This window comes from Micromesistius poutassou, assembly GCF_964030765.1.
Source record: "Micromesistius poutassou genome assembly, chromosome: 8".
NCBI lineage: Eukaryota > Metazoa > Chordata > Actinopteri > Gadiformes > Gadidae > Micromesistius > Micromesistius poutassou.
In genome coordinates this window covers 2793953-2821087 of record NC_140278.1, presented here as the reverse complement: position 1 = coordinate 2821087, position 27135 = coordinate 2793953, and the positions used below count along the sequence as shown (strand labels likewise).

The 27135-nt window shown below is 42.9% G+C and overlaps 1 protein-coding gene across 1 annotated transcript; it reads right to left on the bottom strand.

Annotated features, from left to right (window-relative positions):
• Window positions 1-1526: 1526 nt before the first annotated feature.
• Window positions 1527-26339, bottom strand: rorc (RAR-related orphan receptor C; the record flags this gene model as incomplete). Its single annotated transcript, XM_084471858.1, has 11 exons — window positions 1527-1685; window positions 2169-2278; window positions 3128-3238; window positions 3341-3448; window positions 5293-5425; window positions 5516-5637; window positions 5766-5840; window positions 5941-6318; window positions 6406-6547; window positions 6738-6823; window positions 26288-26339. The coding sequence occupies 11 exons, from the start codon at window positions 26337-26339 to the stop codon at window positions 1527-1529; spliced, it is 1476 nt and encodes a 491-aa protein (XP_084327984.1).
• Window positions 26340-27135: the final 796 nt, after the last annotated feature.

Sequence of the window (27135 nt, the reverse complement as noted above, 5' to 3'; positions counted from 1 at the left end):
TTTTAAGGCATGGTATTATGTTTTTTCTTTTTCTAAATTGTATTTGTATATCCTGATATCAATAGTTCCAACAAACAGTTTTTAAAATATCAGCACCCTCCCCCTATAAATAGCTAAAACAGACATACTCTTGTGGAAGGCCTGGCAGCATGCACTTGTGAGTCTATGGAGTGTGTGAATAGTGTATTGGGATAAAGAAGACTGCTGTCCAAGACAGGTCAGAGATCAGAGGATGGCAAACAAACCAAAGCTTTGGCACTTCTCCCCAAAACAAAGCATGTACTATTGTACTATCGTAAAAATGTCATCTTCCATTTTTGTTGAAGATGACAACTACTTAACTTCTACACAAATAGTTTTTCACACAAATAGTATGAGGAAGTAGAAGGGAGGGATTGTGTACACTATTGAAGAGGATAAACATTAGATAAGATGTATCAGATCTCTGGAGCCCCACTCGCGACTCCCTGAGCAAGCTTCTGTTGTTAGGGAGGGATCCCTTGACTACATTTAATAAACACATGCCTTAGTCATTTCCAAGTCATTTCCCCTTATCCAAGTTTCAACATCACTCTGCGTTGTTGTTGCCAGCACATCTTGTTTGATGTGTGTTTTACGGTCATATCTATGAAAGCTAAACATAATTTGTTTATACCCACTGTCCTTGACAACGTTTGGTAAGATTCTCGTAAGACACAGGCTTGGTCCTTGAACATTTAGTCTTAACATATTTTTTTGTGGGTTAACTTCTTCTTTCATTAGTCAGAGCCAGCCAGAGCCAGCCTGGTTTAATATATTTAACAGACTCAGTTCAGCAATTCATTTAAGTGTTATTCAATAGGTAATTTTAAAGAAAGACATGTTTTTTATTGGAGTTCTTGCATACGACTACAATTGTAGCCTTCCAAAAACACAACACCCAAACAGGCTTAGTAGAACATCAATTGCTAGTTAACATGTTTTTTTGTTGAATCTATGTAGAGAAACCACAAAATATTCAAGGTCATATAAAAATAGCTTACATACAAAGAAATATAAATATATATATCGCAGGATTTAAGATGTTAAAGAATATTGATTTATCAATACAAACCCAATACTCTCAGATTTGAAAATGTTATTTGCATACTTAACCTATTTACTTCAAATACAAAAGAGAAGATGTTGGACAAAATGCTTATGTGTGTATCAAAGTTCTCATTAGTAAAATATAACACACATTCCTGAGAAGAAGCATTTTTATCAAATCGAGTGACAGAACACGGTTTCGGATAGAAACAACACACATTATGTCCTGAGTGAAAACATAAGAAAAAAAGGACTATTTCCCACTTCCAAGTTGTACAAATATATAATTACTACAGCAACAAGTCCTGCGATACTTAATACACATAAGTAAGAATAAGTAAGAATAAGAATTAACCTAGTACCACATGGTTTCATATTGTATTGTACAAACAACCATATGATTTGTGTTTTGTGTGCGATTTGTGTGCATGCTTCTGTGTGGATCCACAGCAGGTGGCTCAGGGTGCCGGGGGCGCCTCGGGCTCGGAGTCAAACAGCTCCCTGTAGAGCGGGGGGAAGCGGGACCGCACCGTGTCGGGGTAGCAGTGGCTGAAGCACCGCAGCTTATCCATGTGCAGCTGGCACAGCGAGCGCAACGACGCCATCCTCTGGTCCAGCTAGAGAGAGAGAGAGAGAGAGAGAGAGAGAGAGAGAGAGAGAGAGAGAGAGAGAGAGGGAGCGAAAGATTGAGTGGGAGAGAGCGAGGGAGAGAGAGAGAGAGAGAGAGAGAAGGAGAGAGATTGAGCTTGAGAGAGAGAGAGAGCGAAAGAGAGAGAGAGAGAGAGAGAGAGAGAGAAAGAGAGAGAGAGAGAAGGAGAGAGAGATTGAGCTTGAGAGAGAGAGAGAGCGAAAGAGAGAGAGAGGGGGAGCGAAAGATTGAGTGGGAGAGAGTGAGGGAGAGAGAGAGAGAGAGAGATGACACTTAGGGTTTTACCCTCTGCTAGACAAGAATACAGGTGTCCTAAATTTCAGACAGTGCAGGCCAGTCATAAGGAGAAGGGGCTGTAGATGAACAACAGACACATGAAATACCATTTAAGGAAATGGATATCCATTCCAAAATGTAGACCCCTATTCTGTGCTCACACAAACAGGCCTACCTTGTCTAGTAGGCTCTCTTGGTTGTCTCTGTGTAACATGTGAGTGAGGGCCAGCTTCAGGTCTCTCTGAACTCTGTGAGCTCGCATCCTGTCTTCCAGAGCGGGTCGGTCTGAACAGCAGGACACACAGAACCATAGAGAGGTTAGGACACAGATGGTACTTAACAGGCAGTAGCTGCGTTTACATGGACACTTCTGATCTGATTAGATTTCTAATCGGAATAGATCTATTCCTATCATGCGATCCGAATGTACTGTATATATGGCATTTACAAAAGTGGTAAGCGTACGTTCGTATGTCTCTCGTGCACACCTGACACATCTGGACGTCCGTTCTTTATATCTACCCCCTCCTCCGCCGCAAACAATACGTATTTGGATGAGAGTGCGCAGCTAAGACTGTTGGGAGAGAGTGCTGTTATGTAAGGGATAATGTATAGAATGCCGGTCACGCCCGGTCGGGAAAATAAGCCCCGACAGGGCGAACCGGACCCCGACGAAAAAAATAACTTCACACGGTAGCGGAGTGATACGAAAGACGTGAATCAGGCCAAAAATCCACTTTCCAAGTTCAGGGTGCATAAAAGTACCAACGGACCAATTGCGAACTACTGCATCTGCTGATGCCATCTCTCTAAGTTAAAAAGTAGCCGCACCCACCCCTAACCAATCGGAAAAAGTGTATACATGTTGATTATAGTGGACTACACCACCTCTTCTATTCCGCATGGAATTCTATTCCGATCAGAGAATTCTATTCAGATTGAGGCGTATATATGATAATTTTTATCCACTTCTAATCGGATCAGAAGTGTCCATGTAAACACGGCTAGTGAGTCTCTGATGTAGGGTTGCACCTGAAATTGGAACTCAATTATCCAATCTATTTCTGCTGATTTCAGGGGTAAAAACATCCCTAAGAGACACGTAAGATGACTCTAGGATCTGGAGGTCCTTACCGGTGTTGATAAGCACCAGGGCAGAGAACAGAGCGATCTGGAGCTCGCTGAGACCCAGAGCACACATGCCGCGGGCAAAGTTGAACACGGCCAAGATGAGATCCCCACATGCTGCAAGTAGGAGGGAGGATCACTTACAATCCATCTGTGACATGGCTCAACACACACCAAAGTCTGCCAACGTTAATATAACCGCCCTGAGTGCGACCCTACCCAGGGACTTGAAGACTTGGGGTCCAGCGAACTTCCCGTCGAAGAACACCGTGTTGTTTTCTGTGTTGAAGTAGCGGCTCATCCTCACCAACAGCACCTCCATCGACCCTGGAGCCGGGGACGCACAGAGAGAGACAGGTCTTATGTGTATGATGGTTCTGGGAGGGACAAGCGGCTGAGGGTGGCTGGCGTCTCCCTTAGAGATAGGGTGAGAAGCTCAGTCATCCGTGAAGAACTCTGATTAGAGCCAGGCACAGGCACATCAGGCACATCCAGTGGGGAGGAGACCTCAAGGAAGACCCAGGACTAGGTGGAGAGATTATATCTCAACACTGGCCTGGGAACGCCTCCCCCCGTCAGAGCTGGTCATGTGGCCCGGGAAAGGGAAGTCTGGGGCCCCCTGCTAGAGATGCTGCCCCCGCGACCCGACCCGGGATAAGCAGTTGAGGTTGAGTGAGTGACTGAGTGACAAATAGTCACTGTGAATTTGAATTAATTGAATTGATATTTAAGCATTGATCACTATATTTAGCTATATTTAGTTGTACTTGTTTTATTTCAACGTATGCAGCGAACTTGCGTATTGTTGTATATTATATATACCTACGTAAACTGTCATTTTTGTGGCGTTGTTGCATTTAGTTGCTGTTGTAATTTATTTTATGTTAGTCTTTATGCTACTGTGCTTTTTATCCTATTGTGCTTTGCACTTTGTTGTATTTTGTTACTTGTTTTATTTTCTTGCATTACTTCTCCTCTTTATATCGCAACTGTTAGTTTCCCTCGGGATAAATAAAGATTCTTGAATCTTGAATTGATCCCTTTTACCCAAAGTAACTCACAGTGTTCAGATACATGTCAACAAGGAGCAGGTAGGGTGTAGGAGCAAACGGGCTGCTCATTGATGTGAATATATAGCCTGGGGACATTCGGGTTGGAACCAGGGATGGAAATTTAAACCCGCCGCCACACGCCATATGTGGGTAGATTTGTATGCTGGTGGGTAAATTGTGTCACTACGCCACTGTGGCAGGTGCTTTCCACACAGTTCCACAACCATACAGTTAGATCTGTTTTTGCCGAACGCCCCCTTCTTCTTCTTCGCCGTTGAACTGTAACTCGTTTTTACACTGCCAAATCTGCACACCTTTTTCCCGGCATGGTCCGTGCGTTTACACTGCCCGAGGTAAATAACCTGCTCGAGCTAGCACCCCAGTTGACCCTCCCGGACCCTACACACATTGGCGGTTTCATTCTGGTGTAAATTCAATTAGACGGCTCTGCGGTTCCAGGGGCGGGACTTGGGTGGAGGTGTTGCTGCGTTGTCTTTACAACAGAGACAACGCAGCCATATCAACATGAGGAGTTCTAACTGGAGGGACTGTGAAATCCGCGAGCTGCTGACCATCATGGCAGCAAAATAAAGAATATGCTGCGTTAGTTAACAATAGTTAATCGCGTTTGTAGCCTACACTCTGACTCATTCTTGCATGCGGGTGTCTTCATTCATAAAGGTCTAGACTCCGTGCATAGCCCCGCCTTCTCCAGTAAACCAAGAAACCCGGCGCCGTGACGAACAGAGGCTTTTAACCCCTCGGTGTCACACAGGCAAGACGGTGAACTTGCCGGGCGTGCCAAGTCGCGACGGACCGGCTTGGCAGTGTAAAAAGGCCTGCGGCAACTCAGTTCCTTGGTAGCACCTACTTACAGTAGAATCACTTCTCTTCTCTCTTATCACTTCTGATAAGAAAGAAATATAGTGTATAAAAAACACTTTTCTTAGCTATTCTTACTATTATATTGTTTAACATTAAAAAAGATTGAATATAAAAAGTGGCTGGTAAAAAAGTTGAGCTGGTAGATTTTTAAATCCACCGGTGGGCAAAAAAGTTAATTTCCATCTCTGGTTGGAACCCATCATCTTTTCTTCTGTGAGTCCACCTTAAACTCACCACTTTTGAGGAGAGCGATCTGGTCGTTCTGGCTGAACAGACGGAAGCCAGGGATGCGCTTGGCGAACTCCACCACATACTGCACGCCGTCCGTGAGTCTGATGGCGCAATACTGCCACATCTCATCCATGGTCTGGGGGGGTCAGGGCAGAGCGGGGTACAGTGATCAGAGGGACAAGAAACAGGGAGCAAAGGGCAAAGGAGAGGAAAGGCGTCTCCCTACCTTGTTCTGATAGGCCTGTATCTCCTCCCTGCTGAACAACTTCCATTTAAGATCCTGCAGTTCCTCCACTCTGTATTGGCTGGTCTCTCTGTGGGAGCGCAGGATACTGCCACACAGGTCCTCTGAATAACACAACCGCATGGATATAATGCATGGGAATTGTGGCTGGAATTACCACACACACACACACACACACACACACACAACCATCACCACCACCACATCTAATAGCCAGACTGTTTTTCTTCACCTCTGCTTTGCAGAACATGAGAATAGGGACCAAAGGCATCCTCCAGCAGGTCATAAGGTTGAATCCCCATCAGCTCTGAACAGTAGAATGACACAGAGAGTGGGAAACAAAGCATAGAGAGAGATGCCGTTGATTGTGAAGAGCAGGAAGAGTTGAAGAGGTGAGTGAGACCCACCTCTGGGGTTAGGAGGAGCCGCGCTGTCCCCTCTCCCCAGGCACCAGGACCCTAGGGGTGCACTGCAGCTGTGGTAGATCGAAGCAGGGGACTCGCTTGAAGAGCACACCAGGTAGGAGTGCACATCCCTTTGGAAGGACAGCATGTCTGACTCCTCTGTGAGGGAGGCCAAGGGCTGCAGGAGCTGAGGCGAGCGGCTGGTCTTGGGCTGGTAGGCCGAGCAGGACGAGGCCCCTCTCTGGAGCTGCTGCTGCTGCTGCTGTTGATGATGATGATGATGTTGTTCTTGCTGCTGCTGCTGCTGCTGCTGCTTGTGCTTTTGAATCTCAGCAAACAGTGAGTCCCGCTGACGCTTGGACATCCGTCCGAACTTCACCGCTGAAGAAGGACAAAAGACGGCGTTGACCTGAGCTCAGAGATGGTGGTGTGGTGTGGTGTCGGGGTACAGGTGTGTCGGTGTCTCACCGTCGCGGCTCATGCCTTGCACGAGGCATTTCTGCAGCCGGCAGTGCTGGCAGCGGTTGCGGCTGGTCCGGTCGATCTGGCAGTTGTTCTGCCGGGAGCAGGAGTACGACACGGTGGGCAGCTGGCTGCGTCGGAAGAATCCCTGAAATTCCAGGATGAATTTATAATAAATTTCAAGTATTTTTTTTTATTTCTTTTTTATATATCTACATATATATACATATATATACACACATATATACATATATATATATATATATATATATATATATATATATATATATATATATATATGTGTGTGTGTGTGTGTGTGTGTGTGTGTGTGTTTGTACCTTGCACCCCTCACACGTGATCACTCCGTAGTGCACTCCTGAAGACTTGTCTCCACAGATCTTGCAGGGGATCACTTCAATCTCAGCTGGACAACGACAGAAGGCCACAGCTGTTAGTTTTTACCTACCACCGCTTTGTTGGGGAATTCCCGCCTGAATGACAAGTCTAACTATAGGTAAGGAATAACAGTAAAACTGGAAACTCTGTTGGTTCTCTCTGTGGTTTATTCTGCTGACACCCCAGTTACAAACTGGGTGATTAGCAGAGCCGTTTCTTGCTATATGCGGACTATGCGGCTGCATAGGGCCCCACAGCCACCAGGGGGCCCCCAAAAATTTTTTATTATTTTTTTCATCAATTTTTTCTAAGGCTTATGATAAAGATCAAAGAAATAGCTGAAAATGAACATAAAAGATGAACTTAGTTTCTGCCAAGTTCAAGGCACATTTGCACAATGATCTGGTCTCAGCAGATACCTTGACTCTGTTGGTTGTTATGTCATATTTGGAAGCTCATTTGGAAGCTTTTCTTCAGGGGGGGCATGCCCCCGGACTCCCCTAGCGTTGCTAGGTTACCAACTCACAGCACCACTGCTACAAAAAAATCTAGGGGAAACACTGAAGTAAGTTTAGTTATTTATTTTTTTACTGTTTTGGAATGGTGGGTTAAAGTTTTTTTTTTAATGTTATGCCACCTTGTTATGCCACCTCAAAGTTTACATTAAACATTTTTCAAGAACATACTGTATCTGTTGCATTTATTAATGTACTCTAGCCTGCTTTCCTCTTAAAATGTAACAGACTGCTGCATCGTCACAGAATATATGAAAAAGATAGGAATCTCTACCTCAGAATTTGAAAAAATAGGGGCCCCCAAATAGTATCGCATAGGGCCCCCAAATAGCTAGAAACGGCCCTGGTGATTAGATATTAGTTATGTTCATCTTAATTAATTACATCAATAACGTTGTTGATTTTGTAGAGCCTTTAATCCACTGAAATATATATCCTTCAGTGGCTTTCAGGATATTGTTTTTGCATTGTCAAAGAAAACAGCTGGCAAATAATTCTGTTCATCTGTGTTTTTCATGTTGGATTCGTAGCGCATGGAGGTGGAACTGTTGTACTGCTGTAACAGGCAGAGGTCTCCCGTTTTTCAGAAAGCATGAAGAATCAAGTATTCCAAAACACTGTGATATAACAGTCAATAACTATGTTGCTGTGATGACCCCATTCATGACAGAAGAAACACTGCAAAGAGGTGTGATGAAGATTCATCAAAGAGGCAAATAATCACTAGTAGTCATTTGTATGGTGTTTGTATTTCCTGGTCAAAACCCTTTGGGACTCTTTTGTGAACTTCAGACACTTCAACACACATAACCCTAAAAGGTATATTTCAGTTTCAGAAATGACAGTTCACCAGAAGGGAAAAGATATCCTACATCATTTTTTCCACTGGGGTCTCTCAAGCCAAACCATGATGTAGTTTGATGACGTCCTGACCTGGTGTGGGATCATTGAGATGTCATAAATACAGACGCTGCATTGACTGCTACGACCCGTCGACGACACTACGACATGCCTCTGGTTGTCTTCACCTAGTCTGACATCGCCAGATCATTTTGTAAACGTGTACAACGCTGGAACCTCTCAGTTCATCTCCGATGTCCAACTGGTGTTTTAAACGGGCGCAGACCAAAACACCGGCAGATGTTATAGTGCAGACCTACAACCAATCAGAGCAAGAATCCATCTTGGTTGATTATGAAAACCTCTGCACCTCTGCACCTCTGCACCTCTGCACCTCTGTAAAGTCAAGTGTCTAACCCGCCCCCTATTAGATCCATGGATATAAATGGATATTGGCCCGACCCAGTCCAGGTCTGCTGGAAACCAGTCTAACCAGGAGGGAGGCCAGACGCATACGCCAGAGCAAACAGAACATGACCTTTCAGAATCCTCTTGGTCCTAAGCTAGTCTTCACTAGTGATGGGTCGTTTGTGAACGAATCAGTTCGAATGAACGACTCTTTAACAAGAATGAACCGACCTGATTCCCCGTTTCAGTTCTCTCTCGTTTGTCTCGTTCGTCTTGTTCGTTCTCCGAGACTCGACTCCCAGACCCACCCACTAGTCGCTGAGTCGCGCTGACTCGCGAGTCGCTGTTCGTTCACTGACTGTGTTAAGTGGTGAAGACTCGAGGACGTTGGAGTCTCTTTGAAACTGTATGTGTGTGTGGGGGGGAACTCGAGATGTCACGAGAGCCAGCCGAGCAACAACATCCAGATTCCGAACATGAAGCGCTCCTCAGCTGAAAGGAACTTAGTTAATGTTGTGTTGATTGATGACCATTTGCACCATTGCACGATCGTGATTTGTTTGAGAATGAGAACGAGGGAGGAGCTGAGTCTGACCGACTCGGCTGAGAACGTGCATTCCATGATTCACCGCTACCGGAAACACGACTGAACGAACAAACAAACGATTCTGAACGATTCTTCTTGGCAAACTGACCGACGCAAACTGAATCAAGCAAACAAATCATGAAATCCACCACTAGTCTTCACCCCCATGCCAGTGGAAATACCTAACATTAACTTACTGACTTGCCATCAGATGAGTCGACCAATGAAACTGTGTATCACGTTATATGTTGGATGAGCCCAGCTCGGTCAAAACTAACAGACAACCACCATGGACCAGCTAACTATGAAATGACAAAACCAGGGATTTCTCTAGGTTTGAACATTTTCAAAGCATTTGGGATAATGTTAGTACACAACTTAACAAAATATATAACATAGGTTGAGTCATATACTTAAATCGGGAAATGTGACATATGATGACATATTGCAAAAGAATGCAATATTTGTCAAATCTGCGGATGTGTTAAAATGTGTCAAAATCATCAATCGATTTCAACTGCTGTTATTTCCCTTTAGCACTAAACAAAGGCACTCTGACCGAGCACTCAAGAAGAAACGTCTTTCAACACTTCATGCCTGATAAGTATGACCTGGTAAACAATGCTAACAAAAGAGTGAGATTTTGAGCTGTGGAATATCATAAAATGGGTAGGGGCTGAGAACTCCATGTATCAACCTCAAGGGCTTTCAAGTGGTTAGGCTCTCTCACTCTGACTGAGACCTCCTTTAAGTATTCTCTGTCTGTCACAGTCCTCTCTCAATCTCACTCACCAAGGACAACACTGCCAGTAATATGCTCTTTCTTCTCCCTTCTGCCAGTAATGAAGACTGCTCCCCCCCACCCCCTCCCCCCCCTCCCCCACCCCCTCCTCTCCCTTATCCATCAATGTGAACCATTTGTGGCCATTTGGTTTTCACCCCTCAGTTCCCTTTACCTCAAGTGACCTCGATGACACTGACATTCGTCGGCCGTTCTTTCAGAGTTTGAAGTCAATTATGTTCCAGATGTTTGCATTACCTGTTATCATGCAGCAACATAAGGGCAACTTCGACCAGACTATTCTCAAGTACAGCACTGTACTGTACTATATTACTGTATAGTGTACTATACATGCTGCAGTACTGTAATGCAATACTGTTTAACAAACAAGCTATGAAATACACTCAACATCTATTTACCCAAACATGCACTTGAAGAACGCCTATCTTCTGCTCACATTGGTCTGAATAACAAAATGTGTTAAAATGTGTCAAAATCATCAATCGATTTCAACTACTGTTATTTCCCTTTAGCACTAAACAAAGGCACTCTGACCGAGCACTCAAGAAGAAACGTCTTTCAACACTTCATGCCTGATAAGATATAGTGCATGTTTGATATTTACCCAAACATGCACTTGAAGAACGCCTATCTTCTGCTCACATTGGTCTGAATACACAGTGCTCCCCCATCCTCCTTCTATCCTCTGTCCTACCGAGATGATTAGGCACGTGAAAAGGCAGAGTCCTCACAACACGACAATGATTTGATTTATTTTCATACTTTCTGTAAGTGTGTAACTGTGTCACATTTTGTGTGTGTGTGTGTGTGTGTGTGTGTGTGTGTGTGTGTGTGTGTGTGTGTGTTAGTGTGTCAGTGTGTGTCCTCTTTTCAGTTGCCACAGTACTCGTCTATAGACTGCAAAGGAGGGCAGTTGGTGTGTGGTAGATGACTTGAAAGTCATTTTAAATAGATAGCAGGCTTTGACGCAGACCAGAAAACACATACAGTATAATCATAAAGAATTTTTCGCTACACACAAGAGAGAGTAATATCATGGTTTACCGTCAGAGGGAAAAGTAGGATTTAGTAATACAGGAAGACAGATCATTTGTAGGCCTGTGTCATAGGAGGTTTTGGAAGGAGCAAATGCTGCGTATTACTCATTTTTCCACACTATTATTAGTTCAATTTGTTTGAACAATTATTGTCAACAAAGCAAGGAAGAGTAACAATCAGCCCTTGTTTTTGTTTGTCAAACAACCGAAAACCTACTTGGACCCACAACCTTTCAGTATCACACACTGTGATTCTCGGCACCCAGACTACACAAAGTCAGTCAGCATACACCGTCAGCCCGTTTTCAACATCATTCTGCCTTTGCAAGCGGAGCTCCAGCGCTGTGGTAACCCCCGCAGGAAGGACGAGCGTGTCAGAACACCCGACCGTGTCGTGTGACATGGTCATGATTACTGAAATTGGATTTACTTGTTAATTATAACTCATGCCTCATGTGAGATCGCACCTCTTCAGGGTTATTGCTATTCTCTCTTCTCGCTCCAATATTCTCAAACTAATTAATATTAAGTAGAATATTAACAGTTCATTAACAAATACCATAAAAAAAGTTTCAGAAAAGTTTTTGTTATGCAGATGTTGACACTTAATTACACAAAAACACACAAAGGAAGGCAGGCCTCCTTGAGTAAGATGTGGAACCCCTGCCTGCTCCCTAACCCTAATGTGAATTCACTCTAAATTGTGTTGATATAAGTGTCCAAATTACGAAATAGCATTATAGTACATTGTTATCATTTTAAATTAATTCCAATAATAAAAGAAAAATGTTGTGCGATTCTGTGTGTATGTGTGTGTGTGTGTGTGTGTGTGTGTGTGTGTGTGTGTGTGTGTGTGTGTGTGTGTGTGTGTGTGTGATTGTGTTTACGTGTATGTGTGTGTATGTTTGTTGCAATGTGAGTAAGTGTGGCACTGTGTGTGGCAGTATCTGTTTGTGCATGCATGTCTGGTGTGTGTGTGCATGTCTGGTGTGTGTGTGTGTGCATGTCTGGTGTGTGTGTGTGTGTGTGTGTGTGTGTGTGTGTGTGTGTGTGTGTGTGTGTGTGTGTGTGTGTGTGTGTGAGTGGGTTAGAGATAAGACGGCAGTACCACTCTTTCGTGGCTTTGTTTAAAATCACGTTGTCAGCAGTCTACACGTTTCACTGTAAACTGACACAAAACCTCAACTTTCCTTTGACGGAAGCGTACCTCAAGTACTTTGGCAGACAACAATTAAAATACAATTGCACACACATACTAACACTTGCACACACACACACACACACACACACACTTGTGCGCGCACACACTCACACACACAAACGAATGTCCACAAACACACTCACACACACACACACACACACACAAACTAACGCCCACACACAGACGCCCACACACATTCTCACACACACACACACACACACACACACACACACACACACACACACACATACACACACACACACACACACACACACACACACACACACACACACACACACAAATTGCTGATTGCAGATTTTTCATATTTTGCAAATCGTGATACCCAGGAAGGATTTCACTTTAATTTCAAAAAAATTCTCCATATTCCACTGTAAAATTTGCCTTTGTAATTATAAGATTTTTAATTGGAGTCTCACAATACATTTAGGAAATTATTCTCTTAACTGCCACATACGACCTATAGATATATTTATATTCTATTGAATTCCTGAAGTAAAATTTCTTTAGTACATGTGATGTGTATGTTAAAAAATATAATGTGCTTGAATCCTATGATTTGATAGTAACATATGAAGTATGACTGCCTCACGCAGGACGTGTCTGAATTCTCCACAAAGGCATCAAGAGGTAACCAACACAGATGAAGGATTTTGATTACAATGGCTAATGAATAATGGGTGCATGGGTGCTCATTTCCCTATGAAAAAAAGGATGATGCAGTATGATACTTAACAGTTGGACCACATCTCACTTTGAAGCCCTCAAACCAAGAGCAGATCTGTGGGTGTGATGTGAGAAAGAAAGAAGCAACAGCCTGAATGTGGTTATTTATTCAACAATCTTTTGGTGGATTACTGTGGTTTGGAGTGCCAATAAGAAGGTGAATAACAAGTTCTGTGCACGTTTTACCCAGAAGAGGAGGAAGGAACTCCTTATCAGCGCCACCCGTTTCCATTGGGGACACTTTTATATAGCGTTGTATCTTAAAGCCATCAATGGCTATATTTGTATTTTTTTGAAAACCTCTGCTTATTCCATTCCCCACAGCTGCGGGGAGATACGCGTTCATCTGGGCTGCATCTAAAGAGGCTGGCAGGTGTGCTGCTGTGTAATGCTGTGAGTGCACCAGACTTTTTAACATGGGAGTGGGAAGTAGCAAGATAAAGCTTCGAGCCAGCGGCCAGAGGAGAATACATTCTCTGATCGATCTTCATGTTCGAAATATATTTGAGATTACATTTGAGATTTACAGAACAGAAAATTATAGTAAAAGTATAGTAATAAAAAAAAGTATTAAAAGTATAGTAGACTTATTATATAAGTCTTTGAACTGCGTTCTAGATTTGTAGTACACACTAGTATCCCACAGAGTATTGCTGTTTATGTATTGATAAATATTTAACAACTCTTTATTCATTATAGTAACTTTTCAGTGTTTCTATATATTTTTTTTATTACAAATCAAATAGATTGATTTGTTTGCTTAATTTGTATTCAATTCTAAAGCCAGCAAAGTTTTCTGATATTTAAAAAAAGTGTAAATTTATTTTAAAAAGCAAAGATCTAGTGCATTTAGCTTTGTTCTTCAGAATTTACCACAATCAGGGAGTGAAGTGCTTAATTTTGTGTCTTTGCGTGACGGAACTGAAACGTGTGAGAATGCCTAACCCTAACCCTACAACCCAATGAATGAAATATCAAAATAGAAATAAAAGATACATGAAATGTCCATATCTTATCAACCAATTAAAAAAATGGTTGCATCAAACAAATATGATGGATTTATGATGGATGTTCTAGTTTAACCTTAATGTGAACCTGAGTAATTGTGAATAAAATGGTCAATTCAGGTCATACTTTGTTTCACATGGGCATTTTCACAAAGCTTCCATGTTAGATATACAGTAATATATATGACTCTCACGGTCTTTGTAGTAGAGTGTAGCTGCTTTCACTGATATTTTCCATTCATAGGTGATTATTTGAACCAAACGTTATGAGCCAGATGTGGTCAGACACTTTCACTTTATATTGTCTTCAATGTCGATATTTTATGTTTTTTGTTGCGTGCAAAAATGGTCTTCAATTATATATTGAATGAAATGACAAAAAAAACTCAAACTAAAAAAGTTTGTGAATGAGAATGGAGACACACATTGGCAAACACAGAGAGACGCACAACAGATGCACAACACGCACAACTGAGATCATAGTCCCTACCTCGGTTCATTCTGACTCCGCGGCTCTCGTTGAGTCCTGTCCCACTTTTACAAACTTAACCAACAACACTGTCCTTCTTCCACACCGGTAAACTGCAATTGTCGCTTTTCAACTGCTTTTCTTCCAATCTGTCTGTTGTGGGTTGTTGTTGTTGACTTTTTTGATCCTGTAGCGTGCCGCTTAGGATTCTTTGTGGTTTGTGCGAATATATTCAGAACTTTTAGTCTTTGTCAGACACGCCTCACCCTCCTTTTGTGTACATGTGTGTGTGTGTGTGTGTGTGTGTGTGTGTGTGTGTGTGTGTGTGTGTGTACGTGTGTGTGTGTGTGTGTGATGGAGTGAGACAGAGAGAGAGGGAGAGGGGCAGTCCCGTGTCATGGGTTTGTCTGTCACTCTTTCTTAAGTCGCTACCTTTGTTCTCCTCGATCACCCACCTACCCTCTCAGTATCACCCACAGAAAACCCTGCTGTGTGAAAGTGTTCCACTGCTCTGCAACTCTCCTTTCTCGTCTTAAAATCAACTTGAAAAGTTTCTTGTCGCCAAGACAATAAACAATCCCAATGATGGATCACACTATAGCTATAATTAATTTTGACTAACTGATTTACTTTAGTATTGAGAGTGCTGAGCTGTTATTCCAGTCACGTAAAATAAAATAATACAAAAAATAAAAACACTTTTACCATGCCGTCATCAATATTTCTTTCCTATCGCCCTACTTTTCATCTATCTCCATTCCATTTGTTCACCGTCTCATCAGTGCATCTCCACACTTTACTATGTGTTCCCGTGTCCCCTCCTCCGCCTCTCTGCACCTGATGCTCTCTGGTCTGTCCAAATCCTATCATGCTCATTTGCAAACCCACATCCAGAATGTATATATATATATATATATATATATATATATATATACATAGGTATCTGTTATATAACAATACAATACAACAATAGTTTAACAATATATAATGTACTTAGCATTGCTAGTGCACAGTAGGCTACACAAAACTGATTTTGATAATGGACACAGCTAGATATTGTCTGAATGATCAATGGTTAAAAAGAACATTTGAAGATGAAGATTTCCAAACAATTTATTTGGTATCACCGAACAACAGGTGTGCCTGAATGGTGGAAGACATATGCTAAAGCTGTTGAAAAGGAAACGATGCTATCATGGTTAGCTTCCTTCCGTTGCTAGTGCTACAGATGCCAATATATGGTTGGAATTCACTGCTCCATGTCAGGCAGTGTGGTGTGTGTGTGTGTGTGTGTGTGTGTAGAGGGGGTTAAACAGGTGCAAGATACAATGCCATGCACATCCCATAATACTGATTAAAAAAAATAAAAGTGTGTGTGTGTGTGTGTGTGTGTGTGTGTGTGTGTGTGTGTGTGTGTGTGTGTGTGTATCGATGTGTTTGTGTTTGCATGTGCGTGTGCGTGTGTGTGGTTGTTTGCCTGTGAGTCTTTCATGCATGTGCATGCGTCTGCATGTTTGTGTGATTCGTCACAGGTGCAAGGGAGCTTTAGGGTCCTTTGCTGAGACAGGAGCTAACCACAAAGCACACATAGGTCGCAGAAACAGGGCATTACCAGGTAGAAACATGGTAACAAACAGATGGTACCACTGGTACTCAAATGAGCCCTCTTGGACGGCTGAAGGAGACCAGGTGGCGTTAGGCTGATGTACCGCAGCACTGAGCACCACGGGTGGCATGGACCGCACAGGATCCTCCCACACCTGTGAGCTCCAATGGCCATTTAGTAGTAGTGTATGTTGGTATACTTGTTTAAATAATACCATACGAAACAGTAGTGCACACACTCACACACACACATATACAGATACACACACACACACACACACACACACACACACACATATACAGATACACACACACATACAGATACCATACATACACATATACACAGACACACACGCACACAAACAAAAACAGATGCACACACACACACACACACACACACACACACACACACACACAAACACACATGTACAGCAGATACCACACACACACACACACACACACACACACACACACACACACACACACACACACACACACACACACACACACACACACACACACACACACCAACGTGTACATACTAACCAGAGAAGATTGTGTTTGAAGGTGTTTCTCTTTTAGTCTGACCACAATCATGATGAAGTCTAAATTGCAGTGGGTGTGCGTATGTTTGCGTAGGGGTCCTTTCTTTGCTGAATCTTGAATATTTGCCGGGTTTGCGAGAGAAAGAATAGCATGCAGGAGATAAGTATCAATAGAAGAGATAGAGCTAGCCAGACTTGGCCTGCAAAGCGTCTGAAAAGCGTCTGCTGTGGTTTCACTAGTATTCTCTCCTCGTCAGAAAACGTCCACTGCAGATAATAAATGGGGAGCAGCACACACCTATACTCAGAATGTTAACAACTCATTTAAACGCTCGTCGCACCCTGAGAAAACCCTTAATTTGAACAGTGTGTCATTCTTATAAAGTATAATTACTAATTATCTGACATGTTTGGGAAACAATAGAAGATATGATTCTATTTCTGAATGGGTAATAAGGTAAGGCTTTATAATAGATTTCAGTCATAAGTCATGTATAAGCTCTTAGTTAATGATGAACTTATCATCTCCAAAACATGAATAGACATTTGTAGATGATTAATATGTTAAAGGCGCCCTATCTTACTCACCAGCACCTCCAGTGGACTGTACCATCTGGTTGTGGATGTCACTAGAGGGAAGATTCTGACATGGCTTCTAATGGCTAATAAACATCACACCTGTAGAAAAAATAGGGATCCTTTAACATATCAATAATTTACAAATATATTTAAAAAAATTGTTGATGATTAGGTCATTGTTAACAAAAAGCTTACTAATCGTCTTAAAATGTATATTAATGTTTTTTTTATTGATTAGTTCATTGTTAACTTAATGCTTGAAAATGACTAATGCCTGAGCGGTATAACAAAGTTTTTCCCAAGTACTGGACTGTGACAACCCATCCGCATCTCATGTAGCGCTCAGCCTCCTACCAACACATAAGAGCCCTCCAGAACAAAAATCTCTAATATAAATATTTGCATATTTGTATCTTCACACAGTCAGTGTGTGTACATGACACTCAAGACAGTCAAAGTATAGGGTTAGTACATCTATGATCGGATTATTAAGATGCATGTATACACCTTAGTCGAGCTAAAATCGAATCGGGTTTCTCATAGTCGGATTAAGACCCCTAGATTATTCGACTGTTAGTCGCATTAAACGGGCATGTACGGATTGGGATTGGATCATGCGTTCTGCGCATGGTCGAGATGTTCTCCGGGGGCTGTGAGTACTGTTCCAATTCAAAGTACGCATCAAGTCAACTCCAGTAAAACCCACAAGTGTTCTCGATGCGTTCTTCAACTGGCCGTTCCACCGAGGACGCATCGGAGGTGACTTGTGTGGACTTGGGACCGTTAAATATCCCAGGATGCATTTTGCATTCCCATGTTTTAAAATATTAGTATGCAAGCTATAATAATAGGCTATATATAGGAACATTTTACATATATAACAAAAATGTAGGCCTATTCATTCAAAATATTGACATACTATTTTAAAATGAAAGAGGCTGGAATTTTGTTTTATATAATTTGTTTATATTGTAGTCTCTGAGGAAACCCATCACAACAGCAACGAAAATCCCAGTCGGATCCATCCGATCGTGTGTGTGTGTGTGTGTGTATGTGTTTGTGTGTGTGTGTGTGTGTTTCTATTCTAATCTGTGTAATTTCTCGCTTATTCGTAATTATTATATCAATAGCCTACTCTCCAACTACATAGGCAGTTAGGCACGCGCATCTGTACCCTACATATAAAAAGTGCATATCTTTTCATTTATATTCATTCAAAATATTAACATACTATTTTAAAATGAAAGAGGCTGGGGTTTAGTTTTATATAATTTGTTTATATTGTTCAGTAGTATATGCCTAGATGAGGCCGTAAAGCACAGTTAATGGCGCTTTTTCCCTAAAGTATCCTACCCAGCACTTTTTCTAAGAAAGTTGACTTTGAGGTTAACCGCTTGTTGAACACTGACCCCATTACGCACAGAACAAATCTATCCAAAAACGAGCGCATTGTGCTTAAGGAACTTTCCAACAACAATGACATCATTATCCGTCCAGCGGACAAAGGTGGTGCTGTAGTGGTACTGTCTAAGGACAGATACATCAAGGAAGCACATCGTCAGTTAGACTCCAAATATTATCCATTGCCCATAAAAAGAGTTTGATGCGTTGTTGCAAGGGGCATATGATGAAGGCTGTATAACACCAAACTAACTCGGTTTTTTGACTGTTGAGTACCCAGTTGTTGCAGCTTTTATCTACTCCCTAAGGTGCACAAAGAACCCAAGGACAATCCCCCTGGTCGGCCTATCATATCAGGCAATGGCACACTCACTGAGCCCGCATCGAAATATATTGACTCCTTCATTAAACCACTGGTACGGGAACTTCCACCACGGACGTACTGAACAGTTTGAAAACATTACCCAATGTACGCACACATTTTCTAGTCACCATGGATGTTGAAAGTTTATACACGAACATTGACCATCAGCAGGGCTTGTTGCTGAAACACTATATCACAGGCGGGTGTGACTCTAGTGAAGTTGACGGACTGGGTTATTCACAACAATGTTTTCATATTCATGGATGAATTGTATGTACAGAAAATTGGTGTACCTATGGGATCATGTGTTTTCACCCAATTACACATGCTTATATTTGGGTTTGTGGGAAAAGGAGCACATACTGAACTCATGCAATCCTTTTTTTGAATGTATCACGTGGTATGGACGCTACATTGATGATGTTTTTGGTTTTTAGTGGGTCTGAAACTCAATTGTTGGATTTTCATACATATGTTAATAGAATCAATCCCAACATTAATCTATCATTAGACTACTCATTTCATAAAATCAATCTTCTGGATTTGACCATCTATAAGGGCCCGGAGGGACAGCTACACACTACTCTTTTCAGAAAAAATAGCAAAAAAAATACCATCCTTAGGGCAGACTCGTTTCACATGAGACGCATTTGTGACAAAGATAGTGACTTTAGTGAACAGGCCGAGTCGATGGCTAGTTTTCGGATAGGGTGTACAGACCAGAAGTAATTACCCAAGCTAACAGTAAAGCGCAGTCACTTCAACGCAATGCTCTACTTGAGAAAAATAAGAGTAAATGGACCAATAAATCACCACCTTACTTTGTTACTACTTATAATAGACACGCTGCACGAATTAAAAACATAGTAAGGAAAAACTGGTCAATTATTGAGAGTGATAGCCAATTGCGTGAAGTATTTCCTGAACCTCCAGTGGTATCTTTTAGACGCGCGCCCACTCTTATGGATAAATGAATGCGCTCATACCTCCCACCTGAGCGAAAAGACTCTTGGCGTAGAAAACCTGTGGGTACTTTTAAGTGTATGCATTGCCCCCACTGCTCTAATGTCAATCAATCGAAATCTTTCCTGGACACTAGAACCAAGAAAACTTATGAACTGAGGGATTTTATTAATTGTAACACAACATTTGTAGTCTATCGTTTGGCTTGTCCTTGTGAGGAGGGTTTCTTTTATATCGGACACACAAAAAGACATTTGAGGGACCGTCTGGCCGAACACAAATATGCCATTAGAGTGGTGAATAAAGATTACCCCATGGCTAGACACTTTAACAAATGCCATAATAATAATGATTCCTTGTTAACCATACAGGGCATTGAGCATGTCAGACCTATGGCGAGGGGTGGTAATAGGTTATTGAAATTGAATCAAAGGGAGTCTTTCTGGATAGACCGCTTGAATGCCATGGAATAACCAGGTCTAAATGAAGACATTGATTTGACCTGTTTTCTATAGTGATACTGATGTACTGTATATGTTTTTGCATTTCTTATACATTTTCTTTTCTTTCTTTTGTTCTGCTGTGTTAATGTATAGATGGTCACCTGGTGTAGAGTGCCTACGTTTTTCTGGTCACATGACCTTTTTGACCCTATATAGGTGAGGTAGTCCTCACTCAGGTGTACAGGCCCTGATGAAGACCAAGTGTGGTCGAAACATGTTGGCGTTTTTTCTCATGAATTAGCCAGTTACAAATAAAGGCTTTTTAATTATACCTTCCTCCGTTACCATTTCTGGAGTGCCTGGAGATTTTTCCTTATCATGAACTGATCCCATTTTCCAAGAGCACCCAATACGTGAGTTCACGTTTTACAACCAAGAGCTACCAGCCTCTTTCGCTGAAGTAATGGCACATTCTATTGGCAATCCAGGCCGGTCATTCCTTCCCGGATTTATATGACCGAATGTCTGAAAGCGTTTCATTGCAACAGTCCGGAAAACATGGCGGTGCGCCGTAAGGTTGTTTTTGTTTGCATGGTTGCTGAGCAACGTCTAGCCATAGACTTTGCTGGTTCAAACGACTTAAGGCTACAACGGGCTTGCACAGACTTTTTTTCTAACACAAATCAACAGTGGAAATAGAAATGCCATTAGAAAGTACTTGTATAGTTTTTACAACACAAACGCTTAATTAAACAGCATATGCAAGGACAAATTGAGGACACATAACTTTGTTTCCCATTCATAATGTGTGTCACCATTATCGTTGTGATGTTGATTCTTCCGACTCGGTCTACCTGGACCTTTCACAAGTTTGATGACGAGACCTCCAGGTAGGACCCCCCGTCCTACCCGGAGGTCTCGTCATCTTCTTCAAAGTTCACCATTACAGAGCTGAGTTGGTGATGTCATCGAGTCCGCTGCTGTTCCAATTGCAGGTGCGTACTCACGTCCTCGGAAGTCTGTACTTGGAAGTCCGGACTTGCCAAGTACGCACTTCCAAGTCTGTGAGTCCGTAGTTCGCGTACTTGGTATTGAGAAACGGCCCACGTCTAATATGAAGAGAACTGGCACTCTCTGGTGACTTCTGGTTTCTGAACTGACATCTCTGTCCATGCGAGGGCATGTGAGTGCAGAATGAATGGGAGTTGACAGGGTTTCACCCTCAAATTCCACTTTTCTCAGGGTGTCATTTTTTGTCAAGTAGTTTGAGAGTCACATTCAAAAGGGGGAGCTAAAAGTATACACTCAGCTGAATATTGCATTTTTTAAGTTCACTTATCTGTTCTAAAAATCTGTTCAAAAAGATGATGACGTCACTGCCAGAGGTCCTGCTTTACGGCAAGTTGTGAGTCACTTTGGCACTGCCGCATATATAATATATATATATATTATATATATATATATACATATAATATATAATAATTAACTTTGACAGAAAGTCCTCCTTAAGATAATGTTTCTGATTGTGCTTCAGCTTCAGATGCCATCAATAGGGGTCTCTGGTCGTAATCAGTCGCAAGTCCGTCCCTGACCAATCAGCATTCATTAGCAGCTACGGCAGTGTACGGCCAACAATGGCCCAAACTGTAAGAAATCGAAAGGACATAAGTACTCATTCATTCGACTTTTGAACTATAATCTGTATTGAACTTGCGGAATCTACAATACAATCTGCGATATTTCAACGACAAGCAGGTGAAAGAGATACATTTAGCCGTCTAGCCCCATAGACCCCCATTCAATCTGCACTCATTCGATCACCCCCAGTGGAATTCTAATGGAACTGCAACCAAGTTCGATACAATGGGGCAATAGAGAGTGCCAAGGCTCTCCATAGACGGGCTCTGGTGATAGTTATGTTGTTGTCGCCGTCGGAAAACGACAAACAGTGATTTATTTAAAAAGGTGGCGCAGAAGATGGAGGAAGCCGGTGAATGTAGTTACTCCCTATAAGAATTGTATCCCCGGCTGCGGGAGCACGCGTGGCATGCATTCAGTAAAGGTGGAAGCACACAGACACTACGCTTCGATTTAACCCAATGCTGAATTAAAAGTACATGTTTTTCTAAATGTTGCTCATCAACGAGGTTGTAAAGTAGTAACTACGATCTTTATTCATTCATTGCGCCGCGGCCAAACTGGCGGGGGAATTCTCTGATATTATGAATCTTACAGACTGCGTCGGGTTCTCCGACTCTCGGGTACTTCCACAACAAGTTAAGACTCGTAGTGGCGGTTATCTCGCACATGGTGGAGAAGGAATTGGGGGAAAGGAACTTTGGCTTTGACTCTCTGAAGTCCAGATTGAAACGCGACATGGAGGAGAAAGCGATGTTTGAGCAGACAGCTGACAGTTCACTTCGGGTCCATATCATTCCTCCGACGCTCCATTGTTCCTCTCGGTCGTATGCGGACTCCGCATACGAGTCCATGTACGACCGAGAGGTCGGAACAATGGAGTGTCGGAGAAATGATATGGACCCAAAGTGAACTGACAGCTGTCTACTTAAAACATCTTTCTCGAATGCCGCCTGGGTTTGTTGTTGCCTGTTAGTGATGGCTCGACTCCCAGCTCCACCCACTAGTCGCTGAGTTGCGAGTCGCCGTTCATTCACTGACTGTGTTTAGCGGTGAAGACTCGAGGACTGAGAAGTCACGAGAGTCAGCCAGGCAACAACATCCCGATTCCGAACATGAAGCGCTCCTCAGCTAAAAGGAACTTAGTTAATGTTTGCACCATTGCACGATCGTGATTCGTTTGAGAATGAGAACGAGGGAGGAGCTGAGTCTGACCGACTCAGCTGAGAACTGTGTGCATTCGTGATTTGTTTGAATGAGAACGAGGGAGGAGCCGAGTCTGACTGACTCAGTAGCTGTGTTCAAAATCGTTCCCTATTCCCTCACTCACTATTCCCTATATAGTGCTTATGATATAGTGAACTATATAGGGAACGAACAAACAAATCATGAAATCCACCACTATTGCTGGTGACGTGAAGAGGTCAGCGGGTGGCTCTATTACCAGTTGTCCAATTGTGGAGCATAGTCGAACTATGGCTTTAATCGAATTAAGCTGTGCATGTAAACTCTGGGACCCAAGTTCATGACAGAGCCATATCAGAATCATATTCACTCTGAAAATAATGTAATAAGACAGTGACAGTCAACACAGCAACCGTAACACACTATGTCATTTGGTATGTGTGTGTGTGTGTGTGTGTGTGTGTGTGTGTGTGTGTGTGTGTGTGTGTGTGTGTGTGTGTGTGTTTTTGTGGGACTTTAATACCCTCATCAACTCCCCACTAGCCTCATAGTAATGGGCTACTTCTCTGGCTGTCACTCATAACTCTAACTATGGGTAGCAGACTAGACTAGTGAAGTCGTAGACCTCAGGTGAATAGAAGTAGCAGACCCATAAGCCTTATGAGTCACCTGCGTTAACCTTACAATGATACCTGTGAAAACAGTCAGTTAATATGCATTCTCAAACTTCTCATCACTGCTGGTTGTACCCATCATGCCAGTACGCAGCCATGAGGTCACCGATGTCCGGACCTCTGCATTTTTTGAGAGCTAAAGATAAAATTGGAAACTAAATACAACTGTATAAAAGATCTGCGGTTGAGACCTTCTCATAGATGAGTGCATGCTTAATCTGACTATAGGACCCTGGTCATACCTAGTCCATTATTCAACTCTGACTAGGGCCCTGGTCTATTCCATTATTAAACTCTAACTAGGGCCCTACATATATATGTATCAGGAAAATTAATAAAACTTAAGTGATACAGTTGGTCTAGCTTGGGTTGTAGTGTGTTCAACATAATATTGCCTTAATTCATATTTCATAATGGGTGCTTTTTATAAAATTAATAAATAAATCTGAAGTCATAGTATGTGGTGCGCAATGTGCGTTGGGTATCGGGAGGTAGCGTGTTCTTCTTCTTTTGGCGTTATTGGCGGATTGCAAACCGATATGGTGCATTACCGCCACCAACTTCCTGTTGTCGTCTCCAGAGATCACTGTTTGAAAAACTTTCCGGGACCTTTACTCCAGAGTGAAAGGATGCGTAGAACTGCGCACTCTTTTCCGCAAGGAATTTTTCTATAAATCACGATGTTGGCGGTGAAAGATGCGTACGCACATTTCATCCCTGTTTCCACAACATTTTCGTGCGCAGAGACCTTTATAAATGAGGGCCCTGGTCTGGTCATACCTAGTCCATTATTCAACTCTGACTAGGGCCCTGGTCATACTACTCCATTATTCAACTCTGACTATGGCCCTGGTCATACTATTCCATTATTCAACTCTGACTAGGGTCCTGGTCATACTACTCCATTATTCAACTCTGACTATGGCCCTGGTCATACTATTCCATTATTCAACTCTGACTAGGGCCCTGGTCATACCTAGTCCATTATTCAACTCTGACTATGGCCCTGGTCATACTACTCCATTATTCAACTCTGACTATGGCCCTGGTCATACTACTCCATTATTCAACTCTGACTATGGCCCTGGTCATACTACTCCATTATTCAACTCTGACTAGGGCCCTGGTCATACTATTCCATTATTCAACTCTGACTAGGGCCCTGGTCATACCTAGTCCATTATTCAACTCTGACTATGGCCCTGGTCATACTACTCCATTATTCAACTCTGACTAGGGCCCTGGTCATACTATTCCATTATTCAACTCTGACTAGGGCCCTGGTCATACCTAGTCCATTATTCAACTCTGACTATGGCCCTGGTCATACTATTCCATTATTCAACTCTGACTAGGGCCCTGGTCATACCTAGTCCATTATTCAACTCTGACTATGGCCCTGGTCATACTATTCCATTATTCAACTCTGACTAGGGCCCTGGTCATACCTAGTCCATTATTCAACTCTGACTATGGCCCTGGTCATACTATTCCATTCAACAACACTAGCCATGAAAGGTCCACGCGTGTCTTGAAAAGGGTCAGGTGTCCGCAGTGTGACTGTGAGGAGAGAGATAGTGGGTCTATCCTGAGCACCGGGTGCTTTGCATTTAGAAAGGCAGAGGATCAGAATAGTAAAGCAGTGATTCCCAAACAGAAGCTGACACAAGTTAATCCCCTGGATTAGCCCTGGTTTACTGTAACTCTCACAACAACACAGCCATTGAACCACACACAGGGGAGAGAGATACAGGGAGGTGAGGGAATGGGGGAGAATACAAGTTGAGAGGGAGGGGGAGAGAGATACAGAGCAATGAGAGAATGGGGGAGAATATAAGTTGAGCGTGAGGGGGAAAGAGAGAGAGAGAGAGAGAGAGAGAGAGAGAGAGAGAGAGAGAGAGAGAGAGAGAGAGAGAGAGAGAGAGAGAGATATGAGAGAATGGGGGAGAATACAAGTGGAGAGTTAGAAGGAGAGAGAGATACAGGGGGGTGAGGCAATGGGTAAGAATACAACTGGAGAGGGAGGAGAGAGAGAGAGAGAGAGAGAGAGAGAGTGAGATCGAGATCGATAGAGAGAGGGAGAGAGAAGAGGAAATAAAAGAGTGATAAAGAGTTGTGTTGAGACCATGACAGGTGGGCAGGGATGATAAGGAGAGCAGGCTGAGGGACAGGCGACAGGGGGCATAGAGAGAAGAGAGATACGATAAGGTTAAGCATGAGGCTCAAACATATAAAGAGTGCGAGAGAAGGGTAAAGGAAGAGGCAACAGGACAAACACAACTGCCTTTACTTATAAACTATATGCGGTTAAAACACATGTATTATAAACGAATATATTATAAAAGCATTCCGATAAACACTGGGGTACGGTGGGGTTCAATATGTAGGTTTACAGAATCCTGCTTGCAGCTTTGCTCCAGACCATGACATGGGCCACACTGCACACACGGGCCGAGGCAAAGCGCCTCCAGCCGGGCCACTCTTACCGCGTCTGATCGGCGCGTCACGTGGAGATGCATTGGACTCCTCATAGTCCATTACTCCAAAACAAAATACACGTGGTCTGTACGCATGCACTGACGCACTTGAAAAACCTTTCGTTCACATAGTCACTACACACTGCTGCTCTCGCTTCGAGGGTCCGAGTCGCCGGCAGTGCTGTCGAGTTTATCTAGCGGCCAGGTAGGCGCAGGTGTCTGGGACGGTGCATTGCCATCTCCTCCATGGTGATCGGCGTGGACTCCAAGCGTTATCCCGCATCATGTGCTCCATCAGGTCATTTTACGCAACAATAATCCTCCTCTCGTAGAAATGTTTCATATCAAAGTTCCCCGAGCCGAGGCTCAAGTCCATCGGGAGTACAGTTGGAGCCGCCGGGTGAGACCACGTGGTGCGCTCAGGACGGCTGCTCCTGTCTCCCCCCGTGGTCAGTCCTTGAGGTCATGGTCTCTGAGTCTTTCAGGTCCTGGTGTCTGAGTCTTTCAGGTCCTGGTGTGTGAGTCCTTCAGGTCTCTGAGTCCTTCTCAGGTCTCTGACTCTGAGTCCTTCTCAGGTCTCTGAGTCCTTCTGGTCCTGGTCTCTGAGTCATTCGGATCTCTGAGTCCTTCAGGTCTGTCCTGGTCTCGGAGTCCTTCAGGTCCCGGGCTCGGGAGTGCGGTTATATCACCGGGAGTTACGTCATTATATCGGATAAGGTTTGCTTTGTACTGTTCGGTTGAGAAATAGAAACCAATGCTGCTGGAACCAGCTTCCGCATCCCGGTTCAATATAGTAGGCCTATATAATAAGTATAATATAATATCATAATATAAAGTAGGAGAATGAACTTTCTAAT